Source organism: Schistocerca gregaria, chromosome 8, assembly GCF_023897955.1.
Source record: "Schistocerca gregaria isolate iqSchGreg1 chromosome 8, iqSchGreg1.2, whole genome shotgun sequence".
NCBI lineage: Eukaryota > Metazoa > Arthropoda > Insecta > Orthoptera > Acrididae > Schistocerca > Schistocerca gregaria.
In genome coordinates, this window is record NC_064927.1 from 298,774,074 (window position 1) to 298,794,136 (window position 20,063).

Here is a 20,063-nt window from a genome sequence, read left to right on the forward strand (position 1 = left end):
ATGCAGGTAAGTGTGCTGCCTCCATAAAATTTAAATCAGTCCGTTTCAGTTCTGCAACTACTCACTCATTCGCAGAAAATTAGGAACGCTGTCGAGACAGCAAAACAGTCGTTGAATATAAACGGCCAGAAGGGCCGCATGCTCACGCCGTCGTGGTTCCCCGTAACCGCAAACCCACAAGCCGAACGTGCTAGAGTAGCTGCCCCACCGCGGGATGTAAACACCGCTCTAGAGGCAACAGGCGACATTAGGAGCCATGCAGGCTCGTGATCGATGAGAGTGGATGCGATGCGCGAGAGAGCGAGCGTGAATAAATTTCGCAAAGTTTTGTGGACGTTACCGATGACCGATGCTGCCTCGCCTAATGACACAGCTGAGTGCTGTCCTAGGCCACGCAGGTACCACGTGCTCGCACTTACTTGTATGCAGGCTGCGAATTAGTGCGCTTCACTTGCCACTACGCTTCGCGAGTTCTTCTTCCATCAGTCAGCTCAGTTAACATTGGCAACTATAATGAATCCTATTAGTTCATTTGTTCGATTTACTCACGAGAGACTGCCGCGTAGCTGGACTGAAGTTCCTTTGTCAAAGATAAAGAAAAGTTGACCGTTGTAATCACTTATCACTTTCTTCGACCGCTCTTAGTGCGACATTATCTACTGACTTAACACGAGCGTTATTCGTCAACTATTCCTTCGCTCGTATTCACTGATCTTTAATAACACTCAGTATTCGGGTATCAAATAAATTTTGATTATACACACTCATTCGCTGTCGTAATTCTCGGCGCCTCTCAAGTATACAGCATAGACTTTTTCCCTAGAAAACGTAGACAATCGACAGCTAAAGAGGAACTCTATTTCTAGATGCACTCCAATAATAGTCGGCCCATTTGTGCCGCTTCAAAATGACGAAGCTGTGTAGAGTCCACGTTTCATTATCTGCATGGCAGGACCATTCTCCTACGGCGGCGCAGTCACCAAATGCTCGCCCACGTGATCGTGAAGAACCTGCTGGCTACGTGCCACTCAGATGCAGTTCTCTAGCAACCACTCACATGTCCCAGGCAGCGCGACCATTTCGTAACCAGCACCACGCCACAACGGCAGCTACCACCGGATTCGGAAACAGTACTGAATCAAAATTAACATAAAATTCCCCAACAATGACGTCTCATATCCCTCTTTGAAACTGTCATCCAATAAAAATACAGAATACCAAAATATCGAATCATTTTCAAATAATAACTTTAGAGTAGAAACCGACCCACCCGGATAGCCGTGGGTGCTAAAGCGCCGTTCCACGACGGGGATTTGAGTGGCCCTGGATCAAATTCGTGTGGTGAATTAATGACGAGGGTCGGTGTGCCGGCATGCCGGATGTAGTTTTAGGCGGTTTCTCACATCCAATAAGGTGAATACCAGATTCCTGCCTCAGCTTCGCGATTAGCAAGCCTTTAGAAAAGTTTTACACACTTTCACACTAATAACACTACACACAGACAGTTAGGGCACAAATATTTCCGTACAGGGATGACGGGGTGGCGACAGGAAGGACATCCGGCTATCAGTTCAATTAGCCATGCCAATTCTGTTTTTTTTTATGGGACCTAACTGCTAAGGTCATCAGTCACCAAGCTTACTCACTACTTAACCTAAATTATTCTAAGGATGAACTCAAACACCCATGCCCGATGGAGGACTCGAACCTCCGCCGGGACCAGCCGCACAGTCCATGACTGCATCGCCTAGACCGCTCGGCTACTCCCGCGCGGCGTATCATGTCTATTCATAACCATGCTTACCCTGCGCAGATGAGGAACAAAAGAGCAGCGAAAAGAAGAAGAAATATAAAATAGCAACCACAAGCCACGATAATCACCCTGATGGAGGCTACCTGCGATAGCAGCCAAAATGTTGATACTGTCGTATTTGTCACATACCCGGAAGGATTTTAATGAAACGTTATTCTCTCCTTGATGGTAGAGGTTTGCATGGGTCGATTTTTGGCTTTCAGTAATTACACTGTCTTAAACTGTACATAAACACTGCGTTTGCTTAGCAATTAAAAGAATTCGGAGCGTCGGTCACAAGAATGTGAAAAGATTTCTTATAGATATTTATTACGCGAAAAAATCTATAGGATCTCCGCTATACAAATACAATTTACATCCTATTATTAATGGAAAAAATAATAATTTGTCCATTATAAGTAAGTAGATTCTCAGTATCGTTATCAAGGTTTTGATAATTTTGCTAAGTAATAAACGGAACTACCAGGCAGAGTGCGATCAGAATGCTAGAGTGCAAATCATTTACCAGACGATTGTTGTGGTCTTCAGCCTGAGACTCGTTTGATGCAGCTCTCCATGCCAGTCTATCCTGTGTAAGCTTCTCCATCTCCCAGTACCTACTGCAGCCTACATCCTTCTGAATCTGCTTAGTGTATTCATCTCTTGCTCTCCCTCTACGATTTTTACCCTCCAATACTAAACTGGTGATCACTTGATGCCTCGGAACATGTCCTACCAGCCGATCCCTTCTTCTATTCTAGTTGTGCCATAAACTCCTCCCCAATTCTGTTCAATACCTCCTCATTAGTTATTTGATATACCCATCTAATCTTCAGCATTCTTCTGTAGCACCACATTTCGAAAGCTTCTATTCTCTTCTTGTCCAAACTATTAATCGTCCATGTTTCACTTCCATATATGGTTACACTCCATACTAATACTTCCAGAAACGACTTCCTGACACTTAAATCTATACTCGATGTCAACAAAATTTTCTTCTTCACAAAGGCTTTCCTTGCCATTGCCAGTCTACATTTTATATTCTCTCTACTTCGACCATCATCAGTTATTTTGCTCCCCAAATAGCAAAGCTCCTTTACTACTTTAAGTGCCTCATTTCCTAATCTAATTCCCTCATCATCATTCGATTTATTTCGACTGCATTCCATCATACTCGTTTTGCTTTTGTTGATGTTCATCTTATACCCTCCATTCAAGACACTGTCCATTCCGTTCAACTGCTCTTCCAAGTCCTTTGCTGTCTCTGACAGAATTACAATGTCATCGGTGAACCTCAAAGTTTTTATTTTTTCTCCATGGATTTTAATACCTACCCCGAACTTTTCTTTTGTTTCCTTTACTGCCTGCTCAATAGACAGATTGAATAATATCGGGGAGAGGCTACAACCCTATCTCACTCCCTTCCCAGCCACTCCTTGCCTTTCTTTCCCTTTGACTCTTATAACTGTCGTTTGCTTTGTGTACAAATTGTAAATAGCATTTCGCTCCCTGTATTTTACCCATGCCACCTTCAGAATTTGGAAGAGAGTATTCCAGTCAACATTGTCAAAAGCTTTCACTAAGTCTATAAATGCTAGAAACGTAGGTTTGCTTTTCCTTAATCTATTTTCTAAGATAAGTCGTAAGGTCAGTATTGCCTCACGTGTTATAATATTTCTACGGAATCCAAACTGATCTTCCTCAAGGTCGACTTTTTCTAGTTTTTCCATTCGTCTGTAAAGAATTCGCGTTAGTATTTTGCAGCTCTGACTTATTAATCTAATAGTTCGATAATTTTCATATCTGTCAACACCTGCTTTCTTTGGGGTTATAATTATTATATTCTTCTTGAAGTCTGAGGGTATTTCGCCTGTCTCATATATCTTGCTCACCAGATGGTAGAGTTTCGTCAGGACTGGCTCTCCCAAGCCTGACAGTAGTTCTAATGGAATGTAGTCTACTGCTGGGGCCTTGTTTTGACTCAGGTCTTTCAGTGCTCTGTCAAACTCTTCACGCAGTATCTTACCTCCCATTTCATCTTCATCTACATCCTCTTCCATTTCCATAATATTGTCCTCCAGTATATCACCCTTGTGTATACCCTCTGTATACTCCTTCCACATTTCTGCTTTCCCTTCTTTACTTAAAACTGGGTCTCCAACTGAGCTCTTGACATCCATGCAAGTGGTTCTCCTTTCTCCAAAGGTCTCTTTAATTTTCCTGTACGCAGTATTTATCTTACCCCTAGTGAGATAAGCTTCTATATCCTTACATTCGTCCTCTAGCCATCCCTGCTTAGCCATTTTGCACTTCCTGTCGATCACATTCTTGAGACGTTTGTATTCCTTTTTCCCTGCTTCATTTACTGCATTTTTGAATTTTCTCCTTTCATCAATTACATCTACATCTACATCTACATCCGTACTCCGCAAGCCACCTGACGGTGTGTGGCGGAGGGTACCCTGAGTACCTCTATCGGTTCTCCCTTCTATTCCAGTCTCGTATTGTACGTGGAAAGAAGGATTGTCGGTATGCTTCTGTGTGGGCTCTAATCTCTCTGATTTTATCCTCATGGTCTCTTCGCGAGATATACGTAGGAGGGAGCAATATACTGCTTGACTCTTCGGTGAAGGTATGTTCTCGAAACTTTAACTAAAGCCCGTACCGAGCTACTGAGCGTCTCTCCTGCAGAGTCTTCCACTGGAGTTTATCTATCATCTCCGTAACACTTTCGCGATTACTAAATGATCCTGTAACGAAGAGCGCTGCTCTCCGTTGGATCTTCTCTATCTCTTCTATCAACCCTACCTGGTGCGGATCCCACACTGCTGAGCAGTATTCAAGCATTGGGCGAACAAGCGTACTGTAACCTACTTCCTTTGTTGTCGGATTGCATTTCCTTTGGATTCTTCCAATGAATCTCAGTCTGGCATCTGCTTTACCGACGATCAACTTTATATGATCATTCCATTTTAAATCACTCCTAATGCGTACTCCCAGATAATTTATGGAATTAACTGCTTCCAGTTGCTGACCTGCTATTTTGTAGCTAAATGATAAGGGACCTATCTTTCTATGTATTCGCAGCACATTACACTTGTCTACATTGAGATTCAATTGCCATTCCCTGCACCATGCGTCAAATCGTTGCAGATCTTCCTGCATTTCTGTACAATTTTCCTTTGTTGCAACCTCTCGATACACCACAGCATCATCTGCAAAAAGCCTCAGTGAAATTCCGATGTCATCCACCAGGTCATTTATGTATATTGTGAATAGCAACGGTGCTATGACACTCCCCTGCGGCACACCTGAAATCACTCTTACTTCGGAAGACTTCTCTCCATTTAGAATGACATGCTGCGTTCTGTTATCTAGGAAATCCTCAATCCAATCACACAATTGATCTGATAGTCCGTATGCTCTTACTTTGTTCATTAAACGACTGTGGGGAACTGTGTCAAACGCCTTGCGGAAGTCAAGAAACACGGCATCTACCTGTGAACCCGTGTCTAAGGCCCTATGAGTCTCGTGGACGAATAGCGCGAGCTGGGTTTCACACGACCGTCTTTTTCGAAACCCATGCTGATTCCTACAGAGTAGATTTCTAGTCTCCAGAAAAGACATTATACTCGAACATAATTCGTGTTCCAAAATTCTACAACTGATCGACGTTAGAGATATAGGTCTATAGTTCTGCACATCTGTTCGACGTCCCTTCTTGAAAACGGGGATGACCTGTGCCCTTTTCCAATCCTTTGGAACGCTTCGCTCTTCTAGAGACCTACGGTACACCGCTGCAAGAAGGGGGGCAAGTTCCTTCGCGTACTCTGTGTAAAATCGAACTGGTATCCCATCAGGACCAGCGGCCTTTCCTCTTTTGAGCGATTTTAGTTGTTTCTCTATCCCTCTGTCGTCTACTTCGATATCTACCATTTTCATTAAATTCATTAACTCTTGTGTTACCCAAAGATTTCTACTAGCCCTCGTCTTTGTACCTACTTGATCTGCTGCCTTCACTACTTCATCCCTAAAAAGCTACCCATTCTTCTTCTACTGTATTTCTTTCCCTCATTCCTGTCAATTGTTCCCTTATGCTCTCCCTGCAACTCTGTACAACCTCTGGTTTAGTCAGTTTATCCAGGTCCCATCTCCTTAAATTCCCATCGTTTTGCAGTTTCTTCAGTTTTAATCTACAGTTCATAAACAATAGATTGTGGTCAGAGGCCACATCTGCCTCTGGAAATGTCTTACAATTTAAAACCTGGTTCCTAAATCTCTGACTTACCATTATATAATCTATCTGATACCTTCTAGTATCTCCACGATTCTTCCATGTACACAACCTTCTTTTATGATTCTTAAGCTATGATTAAGTAATGCTCTGTGCAAAATTCTACCAGACGGCTTCCTCTTTCATTTCTTAGCCCAATCCATATTTACCTACTATGTTTCCTTCTCTCCCTTTTCCTACTATCGAATGCCAGTCACCCATGATTATTAAATTTTCCTCTCCCTTCACTAACTGAATAATTTCTTTAATCTCGTCATACATTTCATCAATTTCTTCGTCTTCTGCAGAGCTAGTTGGCATATAAACTTGTATAACCGTAAAAGACGTGGGCTTCGTGTCTATCTTGGCCACAGTAATGCATTCACTATGCAGTTTGCAGTAGCTTAACCGCACTCCTTTTCTTTTATTCATTATTAAACCTACTCCTGCATTACCCCTATTTGATTTTGTATTTATAAACCTGCATTCACCTGACCAATGGTCTTGTTTCTCCTGCAACCGAACTTCACTAATTCCCACTATATCTAACTTTAACCTATCCATTTCCCTTCTTAAATTTTCTAGCCTACCTGCCCGATTAAGGGATCTGACATTCCACGCTCCTATCCGTAGAACCCCAGTTTTCTTTCTCCTGATAACAACGTTCTCCTGAGTAGTCCACTCGCGGAGATCCGAATGGGGGACTATCTTACCTTGGGAATATTCTACCCAAGATGACGCCATCATAATTTAACCATACAGTAAAGCTGCATGCCCTCGGGAAAAATTACGGGTGTAGCTTCCCCTTGCTTTCAGCCGTTCGCAGTACCAGCACAGTACGGCCGCTTTTGTTATTGTTACGACCAGATCAGTCAATAACCCAGACTGTGGCCCCTGCAACTACTGAAAAGGCCCTCTTCAGGAACCACACGATTCTCTGGGCTCTCAACAGATATCCTTCCGTTGTGGATGCACCTACGGTACGGCTATATGTATGCTGAGGCATGTAAGCCTCCCCACCAACTGCAAGATCCATAGTTCATGGGGGGGGGGGGGGGGAGGTAAAGACGATGGCCAGGCGAAATTGATGGTACTCCAGGGTTTGTTAGTCATACATATCTCCCGGTGGCAGTGTGGTGTCGACATTGCAGACTGCGAGTCTTTCTGCAGCGGACCAAGTTGGGTATGGGGCACTAACAGCAGTGATGATCAAGAGCCATCACAAATGTGTAGTGGCATTTCCAAGTGATGGGTGCTCTCTAGACTTTCATCAGGAATTGCCTCCTTTCCCATCTCGATAACAAGTGTCCCTCTAGGGCCACGATAGGATGACAGCAGATGAGTGTGAGCTTTCGTTTTCCCGGCAAACTACACGTGGTCAGTTAAAAATTGACGTGCCGTTCCCTCTGGTTTCGTCCATTTCTCTCCATCGCCCTCGCATCTGCCAACGTCTTCTCATTTCCGGCTCGACAACGTGTGTTTGAGTCCGCGACCGCTTCCATACATACTAAAGCAAGAACACCGCACTCATGGCGTCAAGAAAATATGTTCTCCTGACATACAATACCAGCTGCGTGGACGCTATAGAGGTCCTACGCCTTTGGTCGTCTGACTCCGACGGATGCGATGTGGCCAGGCCATTTTCTCATGTGGCTGTGGCATGTGGGTGACACGCTGTCTCTCAGTGATCACTGCATTCAGGTTGTAGTCGAAAAGACTTAGTCACCCTTTCACTTTTTGTCTTTTAGAAACACTTTATTTTTCTCTTTTTCTGTTGTCTCACGTGTTGGGCATGGTGGCGAATCTAAAACGCGTGAAGCGACGGTAACATTTATATCAAGTCAACTTAAACCATTGATGTAATAGCACTGATAAGTGTGACATAATATAGTTACAATTGGAGAGGTTATTCGAGTAATAAACTCTGTACGGCTGACAGGAAAATGGTTCACACTAAGTGCTTAAATACGCGAGAAACCGAAGACCAGTGAGAGAGGTCCTCTGTGAAATGATTCTACAGCAGTTGTTGAGCTTACCTGAGCAGCAGCATGGTTCACTCCTATGTTTGACTGCGACTGCACTTTCAAACCATCGACATAATATTTATTAATTAAATTCTCGCTATGAGGGAGCAATAAGGTTCTTGCTTGTTCAGACTCGGCAATAACACCTAAATGTTCGATGTTTCAGTACTCGGGAACACTGTTCTGACGTAGCACATAAACTGTCGGGCCATGTGGGGCGGAGCCTGTCTATGCCTATCGCACAAAGGCGGGTTGTAAAACTTACTTGGCAATGTAAATACGATGTGGAAGGAACTATATGCTCTAAGCAGAGACGTGCCAGTACTGTGGTATGACGACTGCGCACATATAACAAACAGCTGAAGGCACCCATAAAGTTTTAATCACATTTGTTGCGTTGAAACCGTGTATGAACCAATCTTGCGAATGTTCAATTCGAATTATGTTACAGTCATATATTAGACATGCAAGTATACAAAGTGCCTAAAATTATTTATGTATTTTGAACCTTATGATCTAGTGAGTGCTCTGAAAATGAGCGCAAGCGTTCGTAACTAGTCACCATCAAAGATTATGTACAACGGTGACACAAAACTAAAACTATACCAATAATAATCTGTTTGCCTGTCTGTGTTCGAATGCAGTATCTCCAAAATTACTGAACGAATTCTCATGATGTTTTCACTAGTAACTTGAGCATAGTTTGGCACGTCGAATAGGCTATATTTCATCAAAACCGGGTCATGAAAAATAAAAATATACTCATATATATATTATAAAAATTTTTATATCTATGTACCAAATCTCGCCCGAAACCACTGAACTGGTTTCACCAAACATGGTTGACATACCGTTTACTAGCGGGGAAGAATTGCTGTGGGTGTAAGAACGACCTACCTATCCAAGGGATAGCAGTGGGATTGAAAAAGAAGTGTCGGCCACGACGCGCGATTACCCAACTTTATCCTCCAGTATATAGGAACGAGAGCATTTAGTGACTTGCAGTAAACTTTACACATAATTTCAAACCTTTACGAAATTTCTTTCTCGCTGACACCCCGCATGTATTATTTGAAGTCTCCTGAGAGAGCGCACCAAGTTTCTGTCCCTTCCGATAGATAGTGCAGCTGCAGAACAGTTTCAGGATGGCGTCTGTAGGTGATGTTCGTTACAAGGAACGTGCTGTCATTGAGTTTCTCACTGAAGAGAAAGAAACAGTGGTGAATATTGACGAACGCTTCTGCAATGTCTATGGAGCGTCTGCTGTCGACAGAAGTAGTGTGTCAGGACGCGGTGTGTCAGGACACCAGAAGGTGGTTCGGCGGGGCTCCACGATTTGTAGCGGTAGAGGCGACCATCCATAACTGTCACACCTGATACACCTGACCTAACCCTCTCGGACTTCTTTGAGCCATTAAGAAATTTTGAGGACGATGAGGAGATGATTCACGCTTTGAAGCAATGGCTTCTCCATCAGGTCAAGGACTGGTACCGATAGAGCATACACACCCTTTTTTCGCGCTCGAGGAAGGCTATTGAAAGGGATGGAAATCAAGTGAACAAATAGGGTGTGTAGATAGAGCATGATTCTTTCGTGTGTGCAATGACAATTACACACAAGAAAGAATCATGCTCTATCTACACACCCTACTTGTTCACGTTCAATAAAGAATTGTTGAAGAAAGAAAGCTGTGCATTGCTTTCTGGGCAAGCCTCGTTTCTATAAAATTATAGCACTGTGCGACATGCAGCTCAGAAGACATGAGAGGAAGAAAGAGATAGACAGTGAGAGGGAGAGGAGATGGATAGAGAATGGGAAGAAGAGCAGGGGGACAGAGCAAGGGGGACGAGGAGATGGGAACGGATAGGGGGAGGAGCAGGTTGACAGAGAGTGTGGCAGGAGGAGATAGAGAGCGGGGATTGCAGGACGTGGACAAAGAGAAGGACGAGGAAGAGATGGACAGAGAGGGGCTGAGGAGAAAGATAGAGAGAAGGGGATGGACTAGGACAATGGAAATAATTACGTATCCGGGCAACGCCGCATACTCAGTAAATGAAAAGGTAAAGTGATTTAGTGGCCCCTTATGCGAGTAAATACTGGTCCTTTACCCCAGTCACGCTGAGGGAATTAGATTATGGAAGGAGTTTCGCTATTTTAGAAGCAAAATAACTGATGATGGTCGAAGTAGAGAGTATGTAAAATGTAGACTGGTAATGGTAAGGAAAGCGTTTCAGAAGAAGAGAAATTTGTTAACATCAAGCATAGATTTAAGTGTCAGGAGGTCGTTTCTGAAAGCATTTTTATGGAGTGTAGCCATGTATGGAAGTGAAACATGGATGATAAACAATTTGGACAAGAATAGAATAGAAGCTTTCGAAATGTGGTGCTACAGAAGAATTCTGAAGATTAGATGGGTAGATCATGTAACTAATGAGGAAGTATTGAATAGAATTGGGGAGAAGAGGAGTTTCTTGCACAACTTTACTAGAAGAAGGGGTCGGTTGGTAGGACATGTTCTGATGCATCAAGGAATCACCAATTTGATATTGGAGGGCGGCTTGGATGGTAAAAATCGTAGAGGGAGACCAAGAGATGAATACACTAAGCATATTCAAAAGGATGTAGGCTGCAGTCGGTACTGGGAGATGAAGCAGCTCGCACAGGATAGAGTAGCGTGGAGAGCTGCAACAAACCAGTCTCAGGACTGAAGACCAAAACAACAACAACTAAGTCATTACTTATTGAAGTTCCTGAATTAATTTGTGGCCTCGAGTGTCGCATGTTCTTTAGTCTAATTAGTTGTTTTCTTGGTATTCCCCGACGGTGTGGCAGCACACACGGAGAGGAGTTCTCCAGCAGGCGACCTGAGTGAAGCGTGCTTGCAGGGCGCCAGCCTGCTGCCGGGCGCGCAGCCCATGTCGCCGTCGGAGAAGCTGGGCGCGGGCCTGCCGCTGCTGCAGCGACTGCGCATGCTCAAGGAGAAGCAGGAGCGCGAGGAGCGCAAGCTGCTGCCCGCGTCGCCGCCGTCGCCGCCGCCGGCGCCCGCTCCCGGCGAGCGGGACCGGCCGGCCACCCCCGAGCGCGAGCACGAGGTGTTGGGCGCCGGCCTACCGCTGCTGCAGCGCCTCAAGCTGCTCAAGCAGAAGGAGGAGCGCGCCGCCACCGCCGCCCCCGCCGCCGCCTCCGCCACCGCCGCCACCGCCACGGCCGGCGCTGCCGCCGCAGCCGCCGCTGCAGCCGCGGTCGCCGCGCCGGCTTCTGCGCCCTCCGCCTGCAGCCGCGGGTGCGTAGTTGCTTCCGGAGTTGACTGCTCCGCTGAAGGCAAACGTGACGAGTCACGTTACTGTCCCAAGCATACGTCACCAACTTGGCCTCATATTTTAAGCATAAAGAAGCACACTCGAAGATGCAAAGCTGGTACTTTTTGCCGATGATATAAGTATAGCTATCACACCCAACAGACAAGAACTAACTGATGAAATCGTAAACGATGGTTTTCAGACAATCGTTAAGTAGTTCTCTGCAAACTCGCTCTCATTAAACTTTGACAAAACACAGTACATACAGTTCCACATAGTAAATGGAATCACACCATTAATAAATATAGACTGCATTCAGAAATCGGTAGCTAAGGTAGAAAATTCAAAATTTCTAGGTGTATGCATTGATGAGGGGTTGAAATGAAAAAAAAAACACACACTGAAGATCTGCTTAAACGTTTGAGTTCAGCTACTTATGCTATTAGGGTCACTGCAAATTTTGGGGATATACACCTCTCTAAATTAGAGTACCACGCCTATTTTCATTTTCTGCTTTCGTATGGCATCATATTCTGGGGTAGCTCATCATTGAGTAAAAGAGTGTTCATTGCACGAAAGAGTGTAATCAGAATAATTGCTGGAGCTCATCCAAGATCATCCTGCACACACATTTAAAGAGCTAGGGATCTTCACTGTAGCCTCACAATATACACTCCTGGAAATTGAAATAAGAACACCGTGAATTCATTGTCCCAGGAAGGGGAAACTTTATTGACACATTCCTGGGGTCACATACATCACATGATCACACTGACAGAACCACAGGCACATAGACACAGGCCACAGAGCATGCACAATGTCGGCACTAGTACAGTGTATATCCACCTTTCGCAGCAATGCAGGCTGCTATTCTCCCATGGAGACTATCGTAGAGATGCTGGATGTAGTCCTGTGGAACGGCTTGCCATGCCATTTCCACCTGGCGCCTCAGTTGGACCAGCGTTCGTGCTGGACGTGCAGAAAGCGTGAGACGACGCTTCATCCAGTCCCAAACATGCTCAATGGGGGACAGATCCGGAGATCTTGCTGGCCAGGGTAGTTGACTTACACCTTCTAGAGCACGTTGGGTGGCACGGGATACATGCGCACGTGCATTGTCCTGTTGGAACAGCAAGTTCCCTTGCCAGTCTAGGAATGGTAGAACGATGGGTTCGATGACGGTTTGGATGTACCGTGCACTATTCAGTGTCCCCTCGACGATCACCAGAGGTGTACGGCCAGTGTAGGAGATCGCTCCCCACACCATGATGCCGGGTGTTGGCCCTGTGTGCCTCGGTCGTATGCAGTCCTGATTGTGGCGCTCACCTGCACGGCGCCAAACACGCATACGACCATCATTGGCACCAAGGCAGAAGCGACTCTCATCGCTGAAGACGACACGTCTCCATTCGTCCCTCCATTCACGCCTGTCGCGACACCACTGGAGGGGGGCTGCACGATGTTAGGGCGTGAGCGGAAGACGACCTAACGGTGTGCGGGACCGTAGCCCAGCTTCATGGAGACGGTTGCGAATGGTCCTCGCCGATACACCAGGAGCAACAGTGTCCCTAATTTGCTGGGAAGTGGCGGTGCGATCCCCTACGGCACTGCGTAGGATCCTACGGTCTTGACGTGCATCCGTGCGTCGATGCGGTCCGGTCCCAGGTCGACGGGCACGTGCACCTTCCGCCGACCACTGGCGACAACATCGATGTACTGTGGAGACCTCACGCCCCACGTGTTGAGCAATTCGGTGGTACGTCCACCCGGCCTCCCTCATGCCCACTATACGCCCTCGCTCAAAGTCCGTCAACTGCACATACGGTTCACGTCCACGCTGTCGCGGCATGCTACCAGTGTTAAAGACTGCGATGGAGCTCCATATGCCACGGCAAACTGGCTGACACTGACGGCGGCGGTGCACAAATGCTGCGCAGCTAGCGCCATTCGACGGCCAACACCGCGGTTCCTGGTATGTCCGCTGTGCCGTGCGTGTGATCATTGCTTGTACAGCCCTCTCGCAGTGTCCGGAGCAAGTATGGTGGGTCTGACACACCGGTGTCAATGTGTTTTTTTTTCCATTTTCAGGAGTGTATATATATTCACTTACGAAATTTGTTATTAACAATCCGAACGAATTCAAAAGTAATAGCAGTGTACATGGCTACAACTCTAGGAGAACGGATGATCTTCACTACTCAAGCGGTGCGGGATTAACCGATCGGTCTTAGACACTGCAATCGTGGACTGTGCGGCTGGTCCCAGCGGAAGTTCGAGCTTCAAAATGGAAAGCAAACAACGCACGGTATCGATGTTACTAATTAAACAGCGCCTCACAACTTCTTTAAAGAAATACTCATTCGTGTCACTCATTTACACTACTTTTGTAAATTGCGACATAGAATTTTTCATGAAAGATCTCTGGCACCACTTACAAGTTAGAAGCCGCGCACTTTGACACGATAAACGAAGTGTGTTACCAATGCTAAAACAGTATTTTTGAAACGTCTTACGCACTCTCCTGTGTAGTCACTCATTAATCTGCTGCAGTGGGGCAGAGAAAGTCACAAATAGTATTTACACATGTTTTAATGTATGTCCAGAAGGTCATAATGGTATACTATCAGAATTACGGTTCAAATTTTCGAGTGGGATCGATTGCTGAGGCTGATGTCTTGCAAGAGTGCTTTTCTTTTCCCTTAAAATATGAGGTCAGGTTGATGATGTTTCTTTGTCAGACTCAGTCTCCATTTTGTTATTTCATAATTTCGTTTAAAACCAAAGTAACTCCTTTGGATCCTGTCATAACGATTTGTAGCCTGGGTGGAGCAGTTATCAGTTTCCCAGCACGGTAACCCCAAACTGTAATCTTGCGGTACGGATGACCTACAGTTTAAGAGAAGAGAGAGGAGAGGCTCCGACTTGTGCGGTGTCAGATATGCTTCCCATTCAGGCGATATGATTTGCGATACGATACATTAAGTAAATGTAATGAAGTGCGAAAGCTATCTATCTTCCCTTAGGAGTGATATGACAAGCAACAAGACACAGTAGGTGGCAGCCTCCACTAAGCCAGCTTTTGATTGCAGACTTGCTACAAATTATCCAATAACACATAAACACGTACGCACCCCCCCCCCCCCCCCCCCCACACACACACACACACAAGACACTTTCTGTGGCACATACCAAGACTCAGTCTGAATATTTACACTGGTTGTATACAAATCAATTAAGTCTTGATGTGTTCAGCTGCTAAAAAGTTATATATACATATATATGTGATTGTTCCTTCGGAAATCTCCGAAAGAAAGGACACCACACATATATAATTAAGGTGATGACGATCAATTATCTACTCTTTGCAAAATGCGCAGCAGGCTCGAACTCTTACATAAATTGGCGAAATGCCGCGAGTAACGAGGATAATGGGCTAGCAGCACTAGAATAGTTCAAAAATAGTTCAAATGGCTGTAAGCACTATGGAGCTGATGTCATCTGATGTCACCAGTCCCCTAGACGTAGAACTACTTAAACCTAACTAACCAAAGGATATCACACACATCCATGCCCGAGGAAGGACTCGAACCTGCGACCGTTGCAGCAGCGCGATTCCAGATGAAAAGCCTAGAACCGCTCGCCCACAGCGGCCGGCGTACTAGATAAGTAATGTCTGGATAAGTTGAAACTTCGGATCCGACGGGAGGCGTGCTTGAATAGTTCGTGTAAGTGCGATGACCATTGTGGCCACATGGCGCAGAGAGCAGGAGACCCCCGGTCCGGCACAAGTTTTCAACTTCTCGTTTGATTTAAATCAAATCCCGCTGGCAGCCAGTGTATGTAATACGTTTGTGTTTTAATTATACACACATTTATACAGTGACATGTCTTGTGTTGCGAGTAGCGTCTCCATTCTAGTGGGAATTGTTGTCCACGAATCACTAACCATCGCAGTAGGTTGGTTGTCGCGTACCGAGCGAGGTGGTGCAGTGATTAGCACACTGGACTCGCATTCGGGAGGACGACGGTTCAATCCCGTCTCCGGCCATCGTGATTTAGGTTTCCCGTGATTTCCCTAAATCGTTTCAGGAAAATGCCGGGATGGTTCCTTGGAAAGGGCACGGCCGATTTCCTTCCCAATTCTTCCCTAACCCGAGCTTGCGCTGCGTCTCTAATGACCTCGTTGTCGACGGGACGTTAAACACTAACCACCACCGGTTGTCGCGTGGTATCGCAGATGGCGGCCGAAAATGATGTGTTCGATGTCCTCCTCCTCTCCACGTTGTTGTGGGGCTTAGAGAACAGCTGTAATTGGTGAAAGATCACTCGGAACCACCGGTGGTGCAAGCGGAGGCAGAACTTGGTGACCAGGGACTTTCTGTGGCACATACCAAGGCAGTACCACTGTCGACCGGCATAATGTCTTCCCCAAGACTTCAGAACAGAGACCACTTACTCTTTAACGAGGCTCTCATCTCCTGCCACGCGTCATGCAGAAGATCAATGTAAGGAGTTTGTCCGTACCTCTTTGTCTCATGATGGATGATAGTTTTACTAGAAGGATCGGCAGTTTCGTCGCTCTCGGTATCAAGATGCCCCTTTACCTACACCGAGGTGATTTTCTTGTTATGGCGCTGTCGTTACGCAATACAGTTTATAATCTGCTACTTCAAGTAATTCTTGGTACTGTTGATCACATGATTCTCTCAAAGCAGCAATGCTGATCGCAAGTTTGTCAGGGTAATATGGCGGCCCTTGTCGCCAAGTGGTTCTAAGCGCTTCAGTGTGGAACCGCGCGACCGCTACGGTCGCAGGTTCGAATTCTTCCTCGGGCATAGATGTGATGTCCTTAGGTTAGTTAGGTTTAAGTAGTTCTAAGTTCTAGGAGACTGATGACCCCAGATGTTAAGTCCCATAGTGCTCAGTCCGGGTAATGACTTTATCTGTATGTAAGACGCTAGCGTATTTAAGTCCGTCTCGTATTAAAGTGATTCTCACTGTAAGTACTGATACTTCCGGAGGGAAACGGAATTGGCCACAATGACACGTCTGTTTGTCATAATACGCGCTTCATACGCCATCTGAAATACATGATTGATCCACATAGAGACCGTGAGCATATTCTTTTCCACTTAAACCCCTTTAACAATTGGGGTCTCTTATTAGCTGCCGATAATTCTTCCGGGTTGTATGGCCGTGGTCCATGGTACCCTTCTATGCCTCACGTTTCGTCCAAGCTACATTGGACAACTTCGGAGGTGCTCCTGGTTGCGCTGAGTCTTGCCGACTCTTATTAGGCTCCATGTATGGTATATCCCTGAGAACGTCTAAATCTGTTGTCGTATTCTTATAATATATCAAGAAACAGTGACGGTCTGAAATGGCTGCAACACACAAAGAATAACGATATCCTTTAAATGTTCATATATTTAAAATCAGTAATTTACACATTGCCAAGAACAGTACTTACAAAGTACAAATACAATAAAGAAACCACTTCAGAAAATGACACGCAAAGTATTGTCAGATACTTAAAGATAGATAAATATTACACGTAAACTAGTAAATAAGAGGTAGCAGCAAAGTGGCTGACAACGAACCGTTATACTAGAGGCTAAATTCTATCTGCGGGGTAATGATCTGAAACTAAACACAGCACTGAACCCATGACAGAGCGGTCGAGGTGACAAAGCAAAGGTGGTTGCAATGTCTTCTTATCTCAAGGCGATTCAGATGGTTGCTTTCAGCATCCAGCAAGCTGAAACAATGCTTCTGCACAGAGCAGTTGTTTTCTCACATTAATCTGATCGCAATCCAACGCCGGTGCCATTGCGCGTCTCTGGCCAAGATAATAAACAGCAAAACTGCAACTGGACTCTGTGCGGTAGATGCTTAGCAGCTGAATATGATATTTTCTGGGGTCTTTCGAACACATCACTAACTACGACCGCTGATTTTCGAAGAGAAAGTGTCGTTGACATGGCCTAGGAAACCGGAATGAGTGCACCTCAGTGAAGCCAATATTACACGACACACCTATCGTATCAAACTTTTTCGCTAGCTCTGTTACGCAATACACCTAACATCCAAGCACATCAAGGGTACATATTTGGAAGGACAGTTTTTTTTTTTTTTTTTTTTTTTTTTTTTTTTTTTTTTTTTTTTTTTACGTCCGTTAACTCGCTGAGTGTGAAAGTTGCCACTTTTATGTAGCTGGTATCCACTCGTATCGACATTTCTGAGGGACACAGTTTCGTATTTTTAAGCAGTTATTGTTTACATTCTGCAACTATAATGAAATTACGTTATTATTTTACAGAATTATCTACTAAACTTTTCGTTTTACGTCATGCTGGTGCAAGAAAATTATTATCTATGTTTATGTTTTTCACAGCATTTTAGATACTGAGGATTCAATTATCTACGCAATATTTGCAGTGACAGTGTCCGCCTTAGTCTTTAGGAGAAGGGCAGGAAAACGAAGTAACAATAGCACTAGCAAGTCGGTTCGACCCTGGCTGGCAGAAGGGACGAAGGCAGGGACATATACTCCCTGTTAATGAAGGAGCTGAGGCCCGAAGATGCATAAGAATATAGGAAGTTCGTCAGAATGGACGTTAATTTGGTTTGTGGGGCGCTCAACTGAGTGGTTATCAGCTCAGAGTGGATGTGCCCTGTGGGTCGTACGTGACGGGGTCTGCACTGATGACACAGTAATGAGGGAAGCTATATCACAATATTGCAACAGCAAAGATAAAGAACGGATTTTACAGTCATGACTGGTCGCGGCTGGCACAACTGATCTAAGTTTTGTTTCAATCCTCTCAACTTTATTCTTCCTGGCATACATAAAATAACATAAATGATGCAATCAAATCAATCACACACGTTACTATCTCCAGTTAAAGTGATACGAACAAATATAGAAACTAAAACTATATGCACATTAACTTAAAAAATAATTTCAGAATTAAACATTTGTAGACGTACCTTATTACGGTAGAGCGTATCTACAGCACTGTACAGATCTCTTTCATTGCTGTATGCCTCAATAAGCACGCTTATACTTCCTTTGTTTCACATCATTTCTACACAAAGAAGCCATGGTTAGATATACTTTTCTCAACAGCAATACAAAAAAAGAATTTTCATTTGTTTTATTACCATATTTACAAAAAATTACTCATTGAAATCTTTTTAATATCTCTCGCAATAGCCAAAAGAGTCCTCAAGAGCTCACTTATTTCCCGTCTACTGACCAAGCGTGAAAACAATAACAAGCAGAACGCCCGCTCGAAATACTGCGCCCTGCACATACTGACTTACAGTTCTACTGTGCACGAGCGGATCCGCGGCAAAGTAGAACGGTTCCTATGTATAAACAGTCTGCTGAAATTGCAGCTTCACCCTTTCTGCCGCTAGTTCGCATGCCGTGTACATCTGACTTGTGTGTCGTGTAATACCGGCTTAAGCTTCCGACGTCAAAAGATGTGTTTCCTACCAACTGCTTAGATGGGCAATGATCAAGTTCCGTCTTGGTCCGATATAGAAAACGAATAAAACCTGATTTGACGCCTATAGGAATGAGGACGGATGTCTTCCGTAACAAGGCGCCTCTTTGAAGAAGAAGGACCCGTTCAAATTTTTAGTGGACTCTAACGGTCGTCGCCATTTTCATGAAAACAGTATCTCCTTTCCTATAGATCGTATCACCGATCAGATGGACACAACATAGTAGACATCGCACGACTGAACTCAACACCATTTTCAGCAAGTATGGCATGAGACTGCATTGAAAACCATACGGGACCTGTATTTATCCATTCCATGAAGACTGGAACCAGTTTTAAATCTGACTATCGTTGTCTCCTTTCCCTTCAATTCTTCTTAAAAGGGTTAATTTGCATAAAAAGCATTGCTAATACCGAAATAAAGATTTTTACCACAATCTGAAGTGCACCGGCATATCAGTTGCAAAGAATGGATCCATATTCCGTTGAAATAAGATATCTTTGAATTAACTGGGTTCTCTGGCTTTCTTAATTGGCTTTGTAACGTCACCGTTGTGCCCATTGTTTGTTTTGTAGTTTGATTGACATTAGAGGTAAACGGAACCTCACAGAGCGGAATTCAGCGTCACCGTCAGATGGTGATTTGTTCGCTCTAGACGGAATATCGGCATAATGTTTCGCCAGTGAACACAGTCCTCAACAAACAGTATGAGGTTATGATTGACCATAGGGAAGATAAATATACTGAACGTCTCCCAGTAATTATTAAAAAAAAACTAATTCAGAATGTCCATAAAATTAAACTAAAAGAAAAATTATCAACAGCAAAGTAATGTCTAATTATACTGAAATCAATGTGAGAATAAACACCAATCTTAAAAATAAAACTAGACAGACACACTAAAAAACGAACCACTCGTCAAGAATTATTTGATAAACAAAGAAGGAACCTAGAAAATCATTATAAATAAGTATTTTTACATTAAGAAAAACCAAAAGAATTAAAAAATCATTAACTTGAGGCAGAATTACAGCCAGTAAACTAAGAAGGTATAAGGTAATGCCACCAAGAGAAAAAACTGATATAAATTAACGATGATAATAATCATGATCAGATTCAATAACTAGTATAACAGTTATTACAAATAAAGAAAAGACTTCAT

At 44.3% G+C, this 20,063-nt stretch overlaps 1 protein-coding gene across 1 annotated transcript in view; it reads left to right on the forward strand.

Annotated features, from left to right (window-relative positions):
* LOC126285156 (nascent polypeptide-associated complex subunit alpha, muscle-specific form-like) overlaps positions 1-20,063 on the forward strand; it is a 231,110-nt gene continuing 211,047 nt past the window's right edge. The window contains exons 1-2 of the mRNA XM_049984468.1: positions 1-6; positions 10,976-11,115. Of these exons, the coding sequence (XP_049840425.1) occupies positions 1-6; positions 10,976-11,115 (146 nt within the window). The remainder of the gene's footprint in view (positions 7-10,975; positions 11,116-20,063) is intronic.